Source organism: Lissotriton helveticus, chromosome 9 (assembly GCF_964261635.1).
Source record: "Lissotriton helveticus chromosome 9, aLisHel1.1, whole genome shotgun sequence".
NCBI lineage: Eukaryota > Metazoa > Chordata > Amphibia > Caudata > Salamandridae > Lissotriton > Lissotriton helveticus.
The window spans coordinates 1,273,615,868-1,273,637,518 of record NC_136070.1 but is presented as its reverse complement, the minus strand read 5'-3'; the positions used below and the strand labels follow the sequence as shown (position 1 = coordinate 1,273,637,518).

Below are 21,651 nucleotides of genomic sequence, written 5' to 3'. Positions count from 1 at the left end.
TTGGGCAGGCCACACATTGCACCTGGTGATTTCCTCTCCCAGAGCCGAAGCTCCAGGCACTCTCTGGTACAAAACCAGTTGGCTGTAATTTCCAGCTCGGCCACTAGATGGCGGGGGTGCATGCAGAATGGGAATATAAAACATGAGATTGCAAACCACATGATAATGTTAGCATAACGGTGGTTAATACCAATTCTTATCCTTAGTAATTCTCTTCTTATCCACAGACAGGGGAGTATATCAATATAAGGGAAATGTTGTTCATTTTGCCATAAATTAGCCATAAAACATACTGCCTTTTTTCTCATGAGGTATTCTTGATCAAGATCTCGAGAGATTTCTCTCCCATGAGCCCGGAGTTCTCTCTTGTCGGTCCCAATTTGTAAATTCTGCAGGCACAACTTGATCCTCATAACCCTACAGGCTTTAGTTATGGCTTCCCTTGTCCCCTTTGCCCTCTTCAGCTCACTCTGCACTATCTCATTTCTACACCATTGTGATATTTTGTCCTCTTCCCCACAGCCCAGGCGATGCCAGAATCTTAATGGCGCCATACACGCCATTATATCCCATGATATCATTCCGATTTCCAGTCTTACTGCCTGAACCATTGAGGGAGGTCTTGGACAACGATAATACATGTTTCAAACCTTTGCCCTCTTCGGCATCCCATCTATTTTTACCACTCAGATATAGCATTTCTGCTCCATATTGAAACTGTGGTGGTATCATGGCTGTTTTAACCTTTACAACGGGTCTGTCAGACATATCGCCATAGAGTCTGTTACATTTTTTTCAGACCACTGACCGAAGCAAGAGCCCTTAAACGTAATGCTTCTAGGTGGGTATGCAAATTCAATCTTTTTTTCTCAAACCACATTCCTAGGTACCTATATTCGTTTATATTTTCCAGCTTCGTGGAGCCCAAAAACCAACGGAACCTTATTATTCTTTAGTCAAAGCTCAATACCTTTTGTCTTATCCATATTTACTACAAGTTTTTTTTTAAACTGCAATATTCATTAAACGTTTTCTACTTTCTTTGCAGGCCTATCTCTGTATTATTACGAGATCATTCACATACAGTATACATGCAATATGTTTTCCATTTAGCTTTGGGCTGGCACCCCTCCAGTGCCCAAAACTGAGGTTAAATCTGCAATGAATAGGGAAAAAGTAGGGGGTCCAAAATGCATTCCTGTCTTAGCCCATTTCCAATATGGGATTTTCTACAATAGGGTTTCCTCTATATCGAGAATTACTTGCGCCCAATTACAGGTATGTAGCGCTTGAATTATCATCAGCAGGTCTTTTTGGGATGTTGTATCTAATCAACGCCTCCCACAACTTACTGTCCACTAGATAAAATGCTGAGCGAAAGTCTACAAAGCAGCAGAACAAACTGCCCCTCTGCTCCAGAGACTTCAAAGCAATGGACCCGAGTGCAAAACAGTGATAGACTGTAGAGTGGCCCTCCTTAAACCCTGCCCCCCCCGGGGGCACTCTCTGATTCGCTTCTACACAGTCCTAAGTCTTTCCAAAACTATTTTAGCAAATACCTTTTCCCTACATCCAGTAGGTTAATTCATCTATAATTCTTCGGGGCTTTTATATCTCCTCGTTTGTGAATAGGTCTTATAATTGCTCCTCTCCAATTTTCTGGTATATGACCTGAGGTAAGTATACCAAGGAACATTTTGTAAGAAGAATTCTGCCCATCACTCTGGCCGGGTCTTTATAATCACTGCAGGGAGGTTCTCTGCACCTGCGTCTCGGGTCAAGGTTAAATTAGATATAATCTTTTTAGCATTACTAGTTGTGAAGTGTTCCTTAATATCCTCCTTTGCACCTGGTCAGAATGTAGTTCTCAACCTCTCTGTTACGGGCCATTTTCCATATATTTCCCCCAAATACCTTCCCCAATCGTCTTCAGGTACTACACAATTCAAGGACCCCTGCATTTTGCCGAAACTGTCTTGGACCAACTTCCAACGTCCTTTTATATCTTTGGATTCTGTTGCTGCCAATCCTTTTACCCAGCAGCTCTCTTCATATGTTCTTTTATTTATCTCTGATCATTTTATATTTTTTCCTTAGTTTCTGGAGGTTATGGAGTGACTCTACCTTATATTTTCCCCAAAGTCTTCTTTTCCCTTTTCTTATACTTGCTTTTAATTTGGCCTGACATTCCATATTTTTGGTGCTGCACCCAAAAAGGGTAAGGTTTTTTTTAATTGAATTTAAATATTTTTGTTTAGTCGCATCTTTTTTTTCTGGGGTTATTTTTTTCCCTAGATTTTTTTTATTTTAGTTGGTTAAAAAGCTGAGCTATGGTCGGGGTTTGTACGTGACTCTACAATCAATCATAGCATTTGTAAAGCGCACTACATACCCGTGAGGGTCTCAAGGCGCTAAGGGGGTGGGGGAACGCTGCTACGGTTTGAAGAGCCAGGTCTTGAGGAGTCTCCTGCTGTTCCCAGCGCACATCTAAGGACTCGAGAAATGTCCTGGCTGCGCAGTGTCCCACAAAGGGGTAATGTAGAGGATGTGGTCTAACGGCTAGACTCCTGACTTTGGAGCTGGGAACCCAAGATTCGAATCTCGGTGTCGATTCCACATCCTGTAATTCTGGGCAAATCACTTAATCTCCTTGTGCCTACCAAAAAAATGAATGTGTCCTTGTGTAACGTAACTGGTGCTCATGTACAGCTCTCCAAGACCTTCGGGTCGAGTTTGCGCCATATAAACCTGCAAAAAAAAGTGTGCCCTAGAGACGCTACAGTACAATACAATTAGGGCTCCTGGTTTGATAGTATTTATTTTTTTAACATTTCCGTCTGTATTTATCCATATTTATTTTTTGCCCATTTTATCTGTATTTATCCATATTTATTTAGTGTTTTGTGTATACATGAAGTTGAAAAACTGTACATTTCCATATTTGTTTAACTGATAGACGCGCACTTATACTGCGATGTCTGTCGTGTTTTAGCTATTTAAGCTGTCAAATATTACATAACAGTACATCCAATACTAGCATATACCATAAATGTATGTTGACACATGCCAATATTTAAAAAATGTCATCCTGTTTTTTTATTTCCCATGCTGTCCATCTGCTCAGCTCCTGGCCCATAATTCAGGAAAGACAGCACAGAGAGCCCAATTTTCTGTATTTATCCACTTTAAAAAATAAATACAGAGACGCAACACATTGTTTGTGTCTTTATTTATCTGTAAAAATCCGTAAAAACGGAAAACAGGGAGCCCTAAATACAATGCATTATGTCTTAGTGTGTCCCTAGCAGAAGTGCCGCCAAAGCAGTAATGCGCACGTCAGCCACCCGAGGGCGCTGCAGGGCAACTAGTGATGAGACGGTCCATTCCATATTACATAAACTCAGTCTCCATGCTGCTGTTTGCCGGTTAGTGTCGCCTATGGATTTCACCAGAACAGGTCTGTATTGAAGTCGAGCTGGGAGGGTGTCATAGGTCAGGGGTTACACTACAGACTCGCACACCTGAGTCTTTTGCTGTTTGACCTGCTGCATTTACTTCCTTCTATTCTTGAACGTCAGGCGCTTGCTGCATGGCTAGCGCTACGAAGCCACCAGAAAAGGACGAGTAGGCGCATCTTTTATCCATTATAGTGACCTGTTGGCGATGCACGTTGTATTTTGAGCATTGCCACGATCCGTACTGCAGGAGAGGGTAGATTATTCTAGAACACACTGTCCCTGTGCAGCGCTGGCATTCCAAGGCTGCAGGCCTTCCCTTGTTGACTGTTTTTAAATGAGGTATTGAGTCAGAAACTGGTTCAGCAGGTGTTGAAATCCGAGTTACTGGGCACTGAGCCCCTGGCAGCTCATAGACCGTGCGTCACGGAGTGGCAGAGGAAAGGGGGTGGAGTGACGTGGGGTGGGGCGTGAAAAGCTGAGTGACGGCCAACTTGTGTGTTTATTTTTGAAATATCAGCTGCAGAGACATTGATAACAAGGACATATGTGACAGTAAATCTGTTCTAGATTACTTAATTGGTCACGAAGAGACTGCGTTTTAAAATATCTTACAGGGTTAAGGCACCTGCTGCAGAGATCCTTGTGTGCCCAGTAAAGTTGAGGATTATTATAGGGTAAAATAACTCTAGTAGTTAGCAGAGCTCTGGGAGAGTTCTGTGCGTTGCCCAGTCACAGTTTTGACCCCTAAAGTAGCAGAGCGGGTTAATGTTCCTCCTGCTAAGCACATCCCGTAACATGCATATCACAGATTTGTATTTTATGTAGCTATGTAAAAGGACTCCTGCTTGTGACACCAACATTATTTTGTCACATAACTGCAAGTTATGGGGTTATATCCTTTTTGTTTCTTTTTAGAATCTGTTATTCTAAGGTTGAAAAGAGGGAAAAGTCTTGTTAGTACAGACAACCACAGTTACTGCAATACATTGTACATCCGGACTAGGTGTCTTTCCCGACCATTCACTCTTAACATATAATGTCTACAAGTATGGCTGAAATATAATCTCTACACCTTATAACCCTCATGGTCTTTTCTGTACATTCAGTTACACATTTATATGATTTATTGTGTCTCCGTGTGTGATGCAAAGCACTCTTAACACCCTACACTGGGATGAGTAGTGCCATAAAAAAATTTACAGGTGCCATTTAAATCGTTTTACTGAAATTACTCACACACGGATAAATCTTGCATTTTTACAGTGCGTACACATCTTTTACAGAGGGGGTTGAAAAAAGTCTAAAACCTGCCTCCAAGTCACAGTTTCTCTAAAATACTTGTGAAGTGATAAACTGTGTTAGGCTTCAGATGGCTCCCAGTTAACATGATACCTGCACAAAGAAGGGCTGATTGTCTTTTAAATCAGGCCTTTGCTTTGGTCCCCAATAGGAGTCAGTGTTGCCTGCAGGTACTGCTCCGAATGGAATGCAGACGACTTGCGGACACTGCTGAATTATGTCCTGTGTCTGGAAATGACACTAGGGTTCAGCATGTTTCCCTGGGTTCCCCTCATCCCAGTTACAGCCCAGAAATTGCTACCAGAACTAGGATTTAGCGTAACCCCCTTACTTTCCAGCAGTACGAATTAGGGAACCCCCTTACTTTCCAGCAGTAGGATTTAGCGTAACCCCCTTACTTTCCAGCAGTAGGATTTAGCGTAACCCCCTTACTTTCCAGCAGTAGGATTTAGCGTAACCCCCTTACTTTCCAGCAGTAGGATTTAGCATGACCCCCTTACTTTCCAGCAGTAGGATTTAGCGTAACCCCCTTACTTTCCAGCAGTAGGATTTAGCGTAACCCCCTTACTTACCAGCAGTAGGATTTAGCGTAACCCCCTTACTTTCCAGCAGTAGGATTTAGCGTAACCCCCTTACTTTCCAGCAGTAGGATTTAGCGTAACCCCCTTACTTTCCAGCAGTAGGATTTAGCGTAACCCCCTTACTTTCCAGCAGTAGGATTTAGCGTAACCCCTTACTTTCCAGCAGTAGGATTTAGCGTAACCCCCTTACTTTCCAGCAGTAGGATTTAGCGTAACCCCCTTACTTTCCAGCAGTAGGATTTAGCATGACCCCCTTACTTTCTAGCAGTAGGATTTAGCATGACCCCCTTACTTTCCAGCAGTAGGATTTAGCGTAACCCCCTTACTTACCAGCAGTAGGATTTAGCGTAACCCCCTTTCTTTCCAGCAGTAGGATTTAGCGTAACCCCCTTACTTTCCAGCAGTAGGATTTAGCATGACCCCCTTACTTACCAGCAGTAGGATTTAGCGTAACCCCCTTACTTTCTTGCAATAGGATTTAGCGTAACCCCCTTTCTTTCCAGCAGTAGGATTTAGTGTAACCCCCTTACTTTCCAGCAGTAGGATTTAGTGTAACCCCCTTACTTTCCAGCAGTAGGATTTAGCGTAACCCCCTTTCTTTCCAGCAGTAGGATTTAGCGTAACCCCCTTTCTTTCCAGCAGTAGGATTTAGCGTAACCCCCTTACTTTCCAGAACTAGGATTTAGCGTAACCCCCTTACTTTCCAGAACTAGGATTTAGCGTAACCCCCTTACTTTCCAGCAGTAGGATTTAGCGTAACCCCCTTACTTTCCAGCAGTAGGATTTAGCATAACCCCCTTACTTTCTTGCAATAGGATTTAGCGTAACCCCCTTACTTTCAGCAGTAGGATTTAGCGTAACCCCCTTACTTTCTTGCAATAGGATTTAGCGTAACCCCCTTACTTTCCAGCAGTAGGATTTAGCGTAACCCCCTTACTTTCCAGCAGTAACGCTTCATATCCATGGGGCAGAGCATACGCCCTGCAGAAATCTGAGCAGCCCTCCTCTCCTATGTGCACCCTACCATTTCATGTGGGCGAGCGGAAGTAATTAACACTTTGGTCTTTGTGTTTCAGCGTATCCCTGAAGTCTGAAATCAAGAGGCTCATCTACGTGCACGTGCTCATCTGGCTGGTGCTGGCCACCCAGATGTGTGTGGCGCACCTGAGGCTGGTGTCCCATGACCTGGTGGCGATGCCCTACCAGTGGCAGTACCCCTACATGCTCAGCATCATCCCCTCGGTCTTCGGCCTGCTGTCCTTCCCCCGAAACAACATCAGCTACTTGGTCATCTCCATGATCCTCACCGGCCTGTGCTCGATTGCGCCGCTCATCTACGGCAGCATGGAGATGTTCCCCATGGCGCAGCAGCTCTACCGGCACGGCAAGGCCTATCGCTTCATCTTCGGCTTCTCCGCCGTGTCCGTCATGTACCTGGTCATGGTGGTGGCGGTGCAGGTCCATGGCTGGGCCATCTACTACAGCAAGAAGCTGCTGGACTCTTGGTTCACAAGTACGCAGGAGAAGAAGAAGAAATGAGGGCGCGGATTGGTTGGCGGAACGCGCACCGGGTGCGCGCACCTGTACGCGCTCTGCACGCTTCAGATCTAGCTAACTCAAGTTCAAGTTCAGAAATTTGTACAGCGCACTACTCACCCAGAGGGTCTCAAGGCGCTTGAGGGAGGGTGGGTGCATTACTTCTACTCCTACTGAGAACAGCCCACCAAGCTCCCTTACACCCTCACTTCCAATTCTTCCTCCACTCAGAACTGTTTTATTGAACATTGTAAAATAAAATGGGTGTGGGTCAAGCAGTCTTAACACGTATAGCGCATTTCTTTAAGTAAGCCATAGTACCCAGCGCTGTGTACGCGTACAGTGACGAGACTCCCAATACCTCTGGGGCTTGGTCGGTGGCCCTTCACTGAGGACAACAGCAATGTTTTTAAACCTCGGACTTAAATTCTTATAATTTTGATGAGAGCACAGATATGTCTGTTGTTTTTTGTTCAGATTATTGTATGTGCGCTGTGTGTGAAGCTGGTCTCCGGCAGTCAGTGGGTTATTCTGTTATGCAATGTGTGCCACTAACACATCCGTGCCAGTCCTGGGCGGTGCCCTTGAAATCCTCCCTTTTGAGCCAATCCCCTCCAGCCCAGATTTAGGGCTGGAGGGGATTCTAGTTTAATCACATGTGATTAGGCTGCTCCTGAAGGCGGTGCTGGCATGCTTTGATTTTTGCATGTTGCTTGTCCATAGGCAGTAGTTGTGTGTACGCTAGTTTGAAGAAAAGCCTAGCAAAAGCAACCAGGTGTAGTTCAAAGTCAGACTCCGTAAGGACTCTATCTGGAGGGCCCGGCACACTTTGATTGTCCTATGTCTGTTTTCATCTCCAGGTATGTGGGCGTGTCTTAGCTTGGCAGGCCACACCCCCTCCTGTAATCCTGAGACTGGATTTGACATGAAAGGTCTCATTGATTGGACACATTTAGCAGTTGGACGTTTTGCATGTGGGCGGGGCGTTATTTTGGATTGGAAGTCTAAAGAAAAAACAAAGATTAAAAGACTGGAAATAAATAACCGTGCAGTTTTGGTTTTAATTCAATGCACATTTGTAAATGCAATGGGTTGTTGATGCAGCTTTCTGGTTTCTTCTGTGCCATTATATTGGGGATACCTTTTTCTGCAAGAATTTGTCCTCTATAAATCTGGCCTTTAGAGGGATGATTCTTAATCACTTCCTCAAGAAATGACCTAGACCACCAAGGCACGTTACACTGTTCCTGTTTTGATGTATCTTATGTTGTAAAACATTACAACCGCCTCCTCAACTTTATAGTTACGGGGTTGGAGGTACATTTAACACTGTGCCTAGCTTAAAATTCGCCCAGTCCCTTGTATAAAACAACAGTTGTGAGACCACCACAACAAACCCAGATGTCAAACCTAGACAAAGAAAAAATGTGTGTGAGCGAGATGGCACCTCACGGGCTCACCACCAACGGGAACCTGGCAGGTACTCACCAGGATTGCCCTGATCTCATCATCGGCACCATCAAGCTCTAAAGAAAAATGTGTCCAGAAAAAACAAACAAAACGTTTTTGCGAAAATGCAGAGAATATAAATGACAAACAACACCTATAGTGTCACAAAAAACATATATGACACACAAGCAACACAGATATGTAATTTTATTCTGTTTCTTTCGTGTTAGTTGTGTTCTCTAAAAAAAAAGTGAGTCTGGTTACTACTTATCCAACCATACTCCACTTGCCTTTTGAGTGGAGGGCGACCTATGGCCAATTTTTCCTTCTAAGCTCCTTGTTGTGATTAAAAATGATTCTTGATCAACCAAGAATTTGTCGATCATGACAAATCACCCCCTCAAGGCCCACCCTCATCTGGGATTTTATTTCCATCAGGCTGCACCAATATCACGGATTTCAGAAACCAGCAACTAACTCCATATTTTGTTAACCAAGATCAATCAAAAGCCCACATTGATTACATTTTGTAATTATTGCGAATTTGTAGCATCAAAAAGCAAGTTAACTTTCTTTTATTGCGTAGAAAAAGTACTTTAATTGGAAATTGCCAGGTTAAATCTTACCAACTGCTGGTAATGTACCACAAGGCGACCTCCATTGCCCTACTGAAGGGGCACCTGACTTAAACCAGCTAGTTCAGCCCTTCCCATAAGGAGGCGTCTGGGAAAACTTTACAAAACTTTGTTACCTGTTTTCTGGTCCGATGAGGTTTGTGCTCAGCAGGCGATGCCTATTCTAGTCACATTTGGGGTATGTGTGTGTGGGGTGTTCCAGGCTCGGTCCTTGTCAGTGTGGTAACCACATAATAAGTTTATTCGTCCCCACGCCTGGAATGGTTCCATCCATTGTATACATAATTATCTGTATTAGTAGCACGCGTTATGTGCTAATAGCCCAGCCGAGCAACCCCTTTCAAAGCCCGCTGGTTGTAATTTCTAAGCCTTTGTTCATGTTTTGAAGGAGGGGTGTCCCCTGCCCACAGCTTTGGGGTTCGGTTTCAGGAGAGAGGTTGGCCGGTGAATTTCATCCAGTCTGGAGGATTTCTGAGAGGTCTTCCACCTCGACTCACCCAAGTAGTGTATTTTTCCGCGGTTAAATGTGCACCCAGCTTCTGAATTGTGGCACCCTGGGAGCTTGTTGTGAGTCTGAGGCCTGGTGTGGGAGTCATAGCGATGACTGCAGCTTTTTCATTTTAATTTCTTTTCAATCTGGGCTTGGCGGGGAGGGGCAGTCGTATATCCAAGGGCAGGAGCTGTACCCTGAACAGTCTTTGCCACTGGTTGGATTCCCACCCGTGACACATCCCCTCCAGAGACCACCTGCTTGTAGTGTGATTGTGTCCCCAAGTGCACAGCCTTCAGCGTTTTACTTGAACCACAAATGTTAAGCCTCATTTCTTCAGCTTACTGCTCTTTCGTAGTGCTGCGCTTCTGTTTGTGTCTAAACCCGCCATGAAGCATTTTTATAACGTTGTGCCTATCTTTGAGGGCTAAGACACTAAATGGGCATCTCATAGCTGAACAAGAGTCAAGGACTCTGGAAATGCTGTCCCGGGACAGTAGATAGTGACGTCACAGCATGTCCCAGCTGTCGGTGTGGGAGCATCCACAGATGGGCATCTCTGGGCCCGTCCAGGAGTACCACGGAGGGCATAGTCGGGATACTGGGGAGTCTCAGCCTGGTGACACCCCGTCTGCTGGGGTGGAGCATGGACCTGGGGAATGTGACACGTGTGCCCTTGTGTGTAGCATGTTTGGTGAAAAGTATCATCTACTGTCTGTTCTCTATGGGAAACAGCCTTTACAACGTCTCTCGAACTATGCTGTGCCTTTACAACGCAGTCCGAACCACAAATGCATCTTTACAATGCATTTCTTTAACACGCAAGTCGTTACAGCGACTTGTCTTGGAGAAAGCGTTGTTGGACAGATGTTGGACTTAAAGTACCACACTCTCCCTACTGCTGCACAGGCTGGAGCTGGAATAGTAAATTATACCATTGCAAAGTCTACTGCTTTCCCTAAGGCGCGTCGTTGTAACGATTTGCATATAAAGGAATGCGTTGTGAAGATGCATTTGTGTTTCGGACCATTTTGTAAAGGCACGCGTGGTAAATGCATGCGTGGTTTGAACATACACCTGTAGATTGATGATGGGTGTGGGGCAGACCGCTGGTGCTTGTCACTGCAGATCTAGGGGTGAAATGTTGATGCCACGGCGAGCGATGACTTGTCATTTTAATGGGGGGGGGTCCCTATGTTTGCGCTTTGCCCATCTTTCGCATAGATTTGTTGGCAGATTTCTTCTTGGGTCCTTAAATAAACGTAAATCATTGTAAACATGATCTACGTTTATCATGCGAGACTGTGCGCCCTACTGCCCAAGCACAGGCGGTACGGTACATTGGGAGTGTTTTATAGGGTGATTATAGCATGTTTTTTTTTCTTCTGGAGTTTCATATAGCGCAAACTTGACCCAAAGGTTTCTGGTATCGGAGCGCTTTACATGAGCACCAGTTTAGTTAGACGGACAATTATTTTTTGTTAGGCACAGGGAGATGAAGTGATTTGCCCAGAATCACAGGATGTTGAACGTCGTTGCTGCGGCTCGAACCCAGTTCCCCAGATTTGAGGTCGATCACCCTAGCCGTTAGCCTACATCCTCTCCTGTTCTACTGGGTGGGTCAAGGGGAACACTGCACCTTCTTCCACGTGGCCTGCAAGGAGGGAGTGGGGGGGACACAGAAATACTTCAGACAGTTTACTGATGTGACCATGTAACTCACTCCCGGTACATCTAAGATCGAATTCCAATCTGCTATCTTTTCGCAAACAGCTTAAAACCTTCCTCTTCACCAACTGAACTCTTCTCCAAGCTGTTGCTTCCTGAGGCACTATCTTTCTTTCTTAGCGCTTGGACGCCTAAGGGCAGCAGTCGCGCTCAACAAAACCCCTTTTCATTTCATTTCATTTCATTTCATGTTGGACCATCTCAGAAAAAAGGATGCTGTCCATGTTTTGTCATCCATCGATAAATACTTTAATATGTCTGATGGTGCGCAGTCGTAACATGATTCAGTGTAGTTCTGTATCATATTAACCATTGTAAGTTGCAACAATGTTCGTATTTTCACATGTTACTATTTTGTTCTAACTTAATCACATGTGACTAGGCTGTTCCTGAAGGCGGCGTTGGCATGCTTTGATTTTCGCATGTTGCTTCTCCAGAGATAGTAGTTGTGCTTACGTTGTTGTGAAGGGATGCGTGCCAAATGCAACCAGGTGTCGTTAAAGGCGGATACTGTGAGGACTCTGTCACACTTTGTCCCATGTCTGTTTTCAACTCCAGGTAAGTGGGCATGCCATGGCTTGGCAGACCACAGCCCCTCCTGTAAGCCTGAGACTGGGTTTGCCATGAAAGGTCTCATTGCTTGCGTACATTTAGCAATTGGACGTTTTGCATGTGTATGGGGCGTTATTTAGGATTGGAAGTAAAAAAAAACACAAATAAAAGACTGGAAATAAATAACTCTGCAGTTTCGGTTTTAATTGAATGAACATTTGTAAATTAAATGGATTGTTTCTGCAGCTTCCCAGTTTCTTCTGTGCCATAGTGGGAATATCTTTTTCCCCCCCCAAGATTTTGTCCTTGATAAATATCACAGTTAGTGGGGACAGTTCTCAAGTTCTGCCCTCTTCTGGGTTTTATTTCCATCAGACACAAGCAAGATATCTGCCCTCTGTGCTTACCATGTCTGTGGTGGTCATTTGGGTCATGTGACTCTGTCCTTAAACTGGTTTGTCCACTTATTCCAAAGGTCTGAGATTACTGCGGGAGCTCATTCGGCGCATGGCATTTTACGATATAAGTACCAACTCAGACGCTCGGAGCTGGCATGGAATAAAAGATCTCTGCACTCTTGTGATCACACTGTGACATCCACTTTCATGCTCGGAGAGTACACGGCACAAAAGACTGAACACTCCTCAGATCACACTATGGTACCTACTCTCATGCTCAGAGATGACACAGCACAAACGACCTGAGCACTCTCGTGATCACTGTGGCACCCACTCTGAGATAATGCAGCACAAAAGATCTGTGCATTCCTGTGATCGCACTGTACCACCCACTCGCCTGCTCAGAGGTGACCCGGGATAAAATACCTCTGCCCTCTTGTGATCACACTGGCACCCCTCATGCCCAGAAATGACACAGCACAAAATCTCTGCTCTCTTGTGATCAGTGTGACACCCACTCCACGGTCATCGAGAAGGCTGTCAACGCCCAACTCTCCGCCTTCATAGAAGTGAACCACATCCTAAACTCCCAATCTGGCTTCCGAAGCAACCACAGCATGGAGACCGTGCTCATCACTGTCACAGACGACATCCACTGCCTCCTAGTCCGGGGTGAGACCACAGCCCTTGTCCTACTGGACCTATCGGACACCTCCGACACAGTCTCCCACTGCACCCTAATCCCGAAACTCCACGACGCAAGCATCCACTACAAGGCACTGGACTGGATCCACTCCTTCCTCACGGGCCTGACTCCAGCGAGTCTGACTGCTCCAATTCTTCTCAGAACCTACAGAGATCTGCTGCCGGGTGCCTCAGGGCTCCTCCTGAACCCCACCCTCTTCAACATCTACATGGCCCCCCTTGCAGCCATCTTTAGAATACATGCACTCAACATCATCTCCTACGCCGATGATACCCAGTTGATCCTCTCCCTCACCAACGAACTTACAACCAACTTTCAAAGCAAATGAAGGTGGTTGTCATATGGATGAAAGACATCTGCCTCAAGCTCAACTCTGACAAGACCGAAGTACTCATCCTAGGACCTGCCCCCTCAGCCTGGGACGACTCCTGCTGGCCAGCCGCTCTGGGACCCCCTCCCACCCCAACGGACCACGCTCATATCCTTGGCATCATACAGGACTCATCGCTCACAATAAACCACCAAATCAATGCAGTTACCTCAGCCTGCTTCCACACTCTTCTTGCTTTGAAAGACATTCAGATGGATCCCCTCAGAACTCAGAAAGACGGGCACCCACGCACTCGTCACCAGCAGACTCCTCTACGCCAGCGTCACTCAGAAACAGCTCAAGAAACTACAAAACGCTGCAGGCTGACTGGTCATCTACACCCCAAGCAGCAGCCACATCACACAACACCTCCGAAAACTCCACTGGCTCCCAGTCACAAAGAGAATCTCCTTCAAGCTCATGACACACGCCTACAAAGCTCTCCATGATGACGGACCAACATACCTAACCAACCGCCTCTCGTTCCACGTACCTGCCAGACAAAACCGCTCCACTCAACTAGACCTAGCTTCCGGCCCCAGGATCCACAGGACCAGAACAGGTGAAAGTTCATTCCCGTACCTCACTGCCAAGACTTGGAACACCCTGCCCCTCCACCTCAGGCCATTTAAGAAGGACCACAAGACCTGGCTCTTCGAATGATCCTACTCCCAGAGGGACCAGCAGCCTCCCCTCAGGCGCCTTGAGACCCTCACGGGTGCGCTTTGCTATCTATTGACTGACTCTCATGCTCAGAAATGACGACACAAAAGACCTCTGCAGTCTTGCGACCACACTGTGCCCCCATTCTCATGCTTGGAGATGACACAGCACAGAAGACCTCAGTACACCTCTGATCACATTATGGTACCCACTCTGACATGACACGGCTCAAATGACCTCCGCACTCCAGTGATCACACCTTGGCACGCACTCTCATGCTAGGGCCGGACAATTCCTATTGGGCGCAGGGGCAAGACTGATTTGCCTATGGCTTGGTCCAAACTGGAATGGCACAGGGAGCAAAGAAAACGATGGATTTAGGCCCAGATCTCTGTACTGGGGTGAATGTGTGACATTTTCTGCATTCTGTCCATCAATTGTTCTTTTTGCATTTGTCACCTCGAAGATCGCACTGCACAAAAGATCTGTGCGTTCTTGTGATTACACTACACCCACTGTCACGCTCTGAGATGTCGCGGCACATTAAACCTCTGCACTCTTGTGATCACCCTGTGGCGCCCACTCTCACCTTGTCAACTGACACAGCACAAAATCACTCAGCACTCTTGTGATCCCACTGTGGCACCCAATCACGTACTCCGTGTCTGCCCCACCCTTTGCCACCGGGCATGGAGGAGGTTTCACGAGGGTTGAGCAATTCCATTTACTCTGTATTAATAATTGGGTATTGCTTTGCAACCAAAGCCCTGGGACAAACCTATTCAATAATCCTAATGACAAACCAGAGTGACTCATTCAGTACTGCAGTGTTATGGTTTATTTGTACACATTCCTGTGTGGGCCCAATCTGCACAGCAGGATCCACCTTGTGCCTGGGTCTGGTTGCATTCCACCTCTGATTGCAGAACCACATTTATGTAACAGGATTTATTGCGTACCCCCTGTGGTGAAAAGGCACCAATGGCACTTCATGTATATGTGTGTGTTCATATTGCCTAAGTTTTAAGTGCCCAAAAACAGTTGCCTAAAACCCATATTTTACAGGGAGCTGTGAAATGTGGAAAATATTGCAAGATTCCTCGTGAAATATGGGTTTCTCATCTTACTGAGAGTCCCAGCCCGTTCCATAGAACTGTACCAGCTCTGTCCTCCTGACACAAACTGAAATAGCGTCAGCACTTTCATATAGGTGACTTGAAAAAGAATATTTGACCACTAGCACTAATTTGGGATGTAGTCAATTTCTCAATCTGGAATTATGCCAACACAACATTCCTTTATTCAAACTTTTAATGATGTCTTAAATGTTTCAATACATAGTTGATATCTAATGGAAATAGGGTATTTTCAGGTGTGTGTTTACGGGGGAGGGTGATGCAGGATAGTGTGATTTAAAGTTTCTTAGATGAATAAAATGTTTTTTTAGCTGTTGTGTCAAAGAACTTTCAATTCTGTTAAGGACACGGAGGCGAGGATTATGCTTCTCTCACTTTACTGCAACACACAGCAGCCAGTGAAAGTACAACAAACATGTCAGTAAACCACAAAAGTTTCCTTTCCCATTAACAGCTCCACGACATCACTCCCCATCTCCCAATCAGGACCTGAAATAGCCTATCAGACCTGCTGTCCCCATTGTCCTCCTTTCTTTGCGCGAGTCCAATCGAACCAGAACATTTTAAACGACAACAGCGCCGAAAACTCTGTATCGCCCAACAGACGAAGAACACTGTTCCAAGGAGGTCTTCTGCTCCACCTCTGCAGTGAGAAACGCTTCTTTGATGAATCTAGAACTTCAACCAAAACTACACAGAGAACCCCCAAACGCTTGCCATCCGAACCTGCAGAAAAAAGAATAATGCTTAATATCACTCAAATATTTCTCTATAAACAAGCCAGGGTGGGCATTATCTTAAAAATACCATTGCGATTGATCGTGTCAGTCACAATAAACATTAATAAGTATACAAATATACAGTAAGGTGGGATAATCCTCACCTCCGTGTCCTTTACAGAGCTGAAAAATCTTTAGCGCTTTGGCTGTCAAAATTATTTTTGAATGTCAGGACCAGAGGCGTCCGATTATGCTTGTTCAAAGCTGACCCACAACAGCAGAGGCAACATCAATAATTGGTTTATGATAAAACACTTTAAATGTAGAAGCCACAGTCCAGTCAGCAGCCGCCATAATGTCTTCCAATCGAGCCCCCAAAGAGAAAGATTTAAAGGCCATGCCATCTCTCACCGAATGTGCACCAAAAATGGAAGTGTCTATGCCATCTTCCGATAACAACCATGTAACCAATTGTGCCAGAGCGGCTGACTTCAGTGGCCTGAAAAGTTTCTGTAGAGCAATAAGTAGTTGCTTGCCAGTGGTCTAACGTACTTCTCTGGTGCAGTCTTTGCACGCCTTGAGATAGCACACTATGTAGGGTTTTATTATCTGGCAGCATTGGATAACTCGCACAACACAAATGTAATTGAATTAGAAATTAGAAATAACACATCAGAAGGTGAAAAAATGCTACCTTCTAAATCCAAGGCATGTACATCTGAGACCTGTGTACACAAAATGGGACACAAAAGAACTGTAGGTTTTTCTGACAGCTGCTTTCTGGAAATGTCTTAGCCAGCCAGCCATGCCCTAATAATTCTAAGGACCACATCTACATCCTACAAAACCAATATTTCGGTTTAGGCGGTTGGATCAAACTAATACCTCGTAACAATGTACAAACGAAAGAATGTTCACCTATTGGTCTCAATAGGTGGCCTGCAGAAATAGCTGACTGAAAATTATTAATCGATTTATAAGCCAAACCCTGATCTGCCAACCGAGATAGAACATTACCGATCAGACCAGTGCCTTTGTCACACCAACAAACTCTTCCATGCCGAAGCATATCCTTTGTGAGTACTGGTAGCCCAGGATTGATTGAGGTAGAATGAAGACCTTCCCGAAAGACCTGGTATTTGCAATCATCTCTTGAAACTTTCTAAGCCATCAATGCCAGCTGGTCTCACAGAATCAGCAGATGAGGAAGCCCCAATGGGTTGGTGCGAAGGTCCTGGAAGGTTGGAATCCGAATTGGAATTTGACGCAACATTTCCAGCAGCCAAGGGAATCATGGCTGAGCCCTCCAAAAGGGCGTCCCCAGAATTTGGTTTACCATTTGGTGCCGCATCCGAGAAATGCAAAAGGAACAATTAATGGATGGAATGCTGAACAATGGATGCCTTCACCTCCAGTCACAAAGATCTGGGTATAATCCATTGTTCTTTTTCTCACCGCGCCACCCCACTTTGGACCCAGCAACATGCAATTCATGGGAACAGTCCAGCCCGAACTTCCAAGCCAGGTCCTCCCTGGACCATAATCAAGAATCCTAGGACCAATTTCGGGGCATCACCTCTCATCAACAGGGTAGCTTGAAACCAGTGGCGCATTGAGCACGGGATCATCGTCTGGGCATACCATGCGCACTTAGGATGACAAAAACAAAGAAACAATTGATGGACGTAATGCTGAACAATGCAAACATTCATCCCCGGTCACAAAGATCTGGGTTTAATTCATTGTTTTCAGATCTCTGTAATGGGGTGAATGTTTGAGATTCAACATTCTGTCCTTCAATTGTTCTTTTTGCATTTGTCACCCGAGTAGGAAGGGTATGCCCAGACGTGGATCCTGCGCTCTCCATGCCACTGGAGTCAAGCCAGCCTGGCTGATGAGGGGTGAAACACTGACACCGGTTCCAGGATGCTTGTTTCCAGTCCAGGGAGGATCTGGCCTGGCAGTCCGGCTGGACTGTTCCCATAGGGAGCAGGGTCAAGACTGATTTGCATATGGCTGGATTTAAACAGGAATGGCATGGGGAGCAAAAAATACCATGGATTTTGGCCCAGATCTCTGTACTGGGGTGAATGTTTCACATTGTTCAACATTCTGTCCATCAATTGTTCTTTTTGCATGTGAGAAATGACCCTCGTAATCATGATGAACTATGGAAAGGCATAATGGATATTCCCCTGCCAAAACTCACCGCAAGGGGATCCGGTCTCCGACTGAAGATCGGGAATTGTGATTTCAGACGGGAAACACAAAGATCTGCTACACACAAGCCCCATGTTTGGTTGAGGCGCCGAAAGACTCTGGGATGTAACCTGCAGACTCTGGAATCCTATCAAGAATTCCAACTTGCAACCGCATTTTTCTTGCCCGGAATGTACTCTGCTATTACTGCGATCTTGTTCTGGAGACAAACGTGCCAAAAGTCCTTGGCAATCTCCCCTAGGGTCTTGACCTTGTTCCCCCACCACATTTGTTTATCTATCTCACAGCGGGGACATTGATCAGCCACAGGAGGATACAGCATTGAGACTTGTGAGGGGACAAAGTCTTGATTGCAAATGGCCCTGTCAACGGCTCGAAGCAGTTGATATGTAACTGATATTCCAGTGGTGACCAACAGCCTCCGGTGGAAATGGTTCCACATCTTGCTCCCCAGCCCCATCTGCTGGCAATCAATTCTATCACTACATCTGGAAAGCTGCGGAAGATGGCTCTGCCGTTCAAGGCCTCCATATGATCCAGCCACCTAGTCCTCTCTACTGTGGCCTCCTCGAAGAGGGATATCTGTTCTGAATACGACAATCCCTTCCCTTCCGAAGATGGAGGATCTTTAGGCGTTGAAGGGTCTGGTAATGAAGGGGACCAGTAATGACCTGAATAGATGGTGCTCAGTCCTCACAATCCTGAGCAGGGATCTCAAAGACTGTAGAAGAGGAGGGAGCCCGCCTCCATTCCCTTTTGATTGACAACATTTTCTGAAAGGGAAGATGTAAGTTGGCCTGAACAGATTCGATCTGGAATCCCAGAAATTCCATTGATTGGGAAGGGATGACATACGATTTGGGAGTATTTATTATGCAGCTTAAATCCTGTAGCAACTGAATCGTCCAGGTTAAATTGAGAAGAACCTCATTGGGATCTTGGGCCATTATAATCAATTAGTCTAGATAAACGATGAGACGGACCCCTCTGAGTCTGAAGGACTCCACCACCGATCTCATTAATTTGGTGACGCACCAAGGAGCCAAAGAAAGCCCAAAGGGAAGCGCTGCAAACTCGTACCACTGGTTGAGCCCATTGGAACAGTAGAAAATGCCTGTGCGGAGAAAAGATTGGTATTCTGAGGTATGCGTCTTCCAAGTCGAGCCCCACTAGCCAATCGTCCTTTCATCTTGAAGTGGATATAACCCACCCAGCCATTGAACTGTTGAGGTTTAGAACCGACCTGGAATCATCCACTTTCTTCTGCACCAGAAAGATCATGCTGACAAACCCTTTGGGATGCAGGTGAATCAACACAATCTCTTCCTTTCACAAAAGTTCTAGGATCTCTGCCTCAACGAAACTCGTCTCCTTGGGGATAAAGTTAGGAGAAGAAGCCTCTCCTGCTGTATTGGCCTCCCATAAAATTCTAGTTTGAACCCCTGCACTGTCTCTAATACCTATAGGTTGTTCGTAATCTGATGCCAATTTGAGAGGAAATGATGCACTCTGCCCCCCCCCCCCCCCCCCCCCCCCCCCCTTCAGCATGACCTGTCGGGGAGAAATCACTGGTACCTGAGTATGAGGAGTCTGCATTCCCAGCTGTCCCAAATCGATAACAAGCCTTGTTGAAACACCCTCGACCGTGGCGATCTCTGGCCGGATAGACGTTTCTTTGATTGGGGGCATTAGTTCAACCCCCTCTACCTCTAGGTTGGTAGCCTCTGCGGGAGGCCTTTGCCAAATCTATGGCTTGACGCTTGGCTTCTATAGTGTGTGGCCCTGGTAAAAAGGGTTCTGTGAAAAACCTTTTTAGAGCGGACTGTTTCTTATCATTGTGGAAAAAGTGGCCACAAACTTTCCCAAATCTTTTGGAAAATAATCACTGAATAGTTGCCCATTAGACATGAGACCCGACTCTTAAGGCATGAGTTTTGCCACTTTAGGGTCAATGCGCATAAAAATATAGCGGCGACTCTCCGATGATATTGCACAATTGACTTTGCTCAATAAACGAATAGCACGCTGTACCAGACCATAAGGACATCCGCATCCACAGCAGAATATGTCTCCTTAGCCTTGACCGCCATTTCCAGGATCTTGGTTAGAAGGCCGGAAAAATCCATCACTTTGTCTTGGCAACCACGCTAAGTGTTGTCAATGCCTTTCTTGGTGTCCCTGAAATACCTCTTCATAATGATTGCTGTGTTCTGGTCGATCTCAGGAGTGTCCACAACTTTCCCTGGAAGGGAACGGAAGGGAAGGGCGAGGGCATTATGTACATAGTTTTGCCCTGACCGCCTTCTCAAAGCTTTAACGTAGCTGGGGTTGCACATAGTCCACAACCTCCGAAGAGGGACACCACTTCGAAGACCTCACAAGCACTATTTCTTCTGGGTCGAAGGCCAGGAGTCTGTCCTGAAGAGCTTGTGACTCGCAAAAGTGAGTTTCGCAATTTCATTTCAAGGCTGACGGGGGACGCTCATCCAGGGAAAGGTCTGAATTTGAGGACCAGTTTGAGGCATCATCCTATGCTGCCTCAGATGGCTCTGAAGCACTAGACCGTCTCAGAGGATTTACATACACATAACCATGATCAAAAAAAGCCTTTTTATCCAAGGCCTTCTTGTGTGGCCAAGACTTTATTAACGGACACTTGCGACAGAATTGTCTATGTCCTCCACCAGTTTATAATCGGAGGGTTCATCATACCCCTAGTAGCCCTCATAGTCATTCTGGAAATAACCTGCCATGACAGGCAATGGATATAGGGTTTAAAGCCCCAGCCAGACCCAAGGAGGAAGAGGCAAGCAAAACAAGCATTGGAAATGTAATAGGTCTCGCAATAGAAAAGTTGGAGCTATTGGTTTTGTAATTGACAAATTAATTTTAATGTATGGGTCTTGAAATGTGCAAAAGTAATGCCTTTGTTATTTACAATGGCAATACTTTATACTTTTTCAAATGTAACACCTATAGCATTTGTAATGTCAACGATACATACAATCCAGACCCTACTGCCTTTGACAGCGCTCGTCATTTGCGAGAGGTACAATGGCAGGCAGGGTGGGTGTCTGTAAAGGTGGAGCAGCCAAGGAACTGAGTTAAGGAGCCACCGTGCTAAGAGAGAAGAGCTGTGTGACAACAGTCAAAGCAGCAGGGGACGAGCTGCATTTTTGCCACCCACTAAAAACAAGCTTTCGGCATTGTGGGGGGCTAATTGGTGAGAGTGGGGAAAGGGCCTGAGGTTTCAGTGGGACGGAGTTGGGCTCGCAGTTTGGATGGGTGAGGGAGGTGGGGGGTCGCATGGCTTGGGAGGAGGTGAAAAGGGGATGGGTACAGGAGGGGAGAGACATTGCATTAAGGGGGTGGTCGCAGCAGGGGCCTTTCATCCTTCTGAGGCCGTTTGGGTTGGGGATAAATGATGGCTATGCCCGGAAGGGGGTGGGGGGAATCTGGAGCAATCCCCGGGAGCGCAGAAGCAGAGATTGACTGGGAGAGTGGGGCGAGAGGTGGAAGGGAGCAGATGGCGCAAGGGGGTAGCGCACAGGGGCAACGAGGTGACAAAATGCCAAGTGCTAGGGGGCCGCTAATGGAGTATGGGTGGCGTGTCATCTATACAAGGAGGCTACTGGGTGAAGTGATGGTGCGGCGGGCAAGGAGGCTGGAGGGCAGTGAGGTGGCGTGCGTGCAAATGGGTGGAGGAGGGAG

The 21,651-nt window shown here is 46.0% G+C and overlaps 1 protein-coding gene across 2 annotated transcripts in view; it reads left to right on the top strand.

The window, feature by feature from the left end:
• JAGN1 (jagunal vesicle mediated transporter 1) overlaps nt 1-11,915 on the top strand; it is a 123,429-nt gene extending 111,514 nt beyond the window's left edge. The window contains exons 3-4 of one of the 2 annotated variants that reach the window (XR_013601155.1): nt 6,415-9,810; nt 9,903-11,915. Coding sequence is in view for 1 of the 2 variants with exons in the window: in XM_078661844.1 (XP_078517970.1) it covers nt 6,415-6,877 (463 nt within the window). In the remaining variant the exon portion in view is untranslated. Of the gene's footprint in view, nt 1-6,414; nt 9,811-9,902 lie in introns of those variants that run through there. The other variant, XM_078661844.1, reaches the window with a different exon arrangement.
• The last annotated feature ends 9,736 nt before the right edge of the window (nt 11,916-21,651 follow it).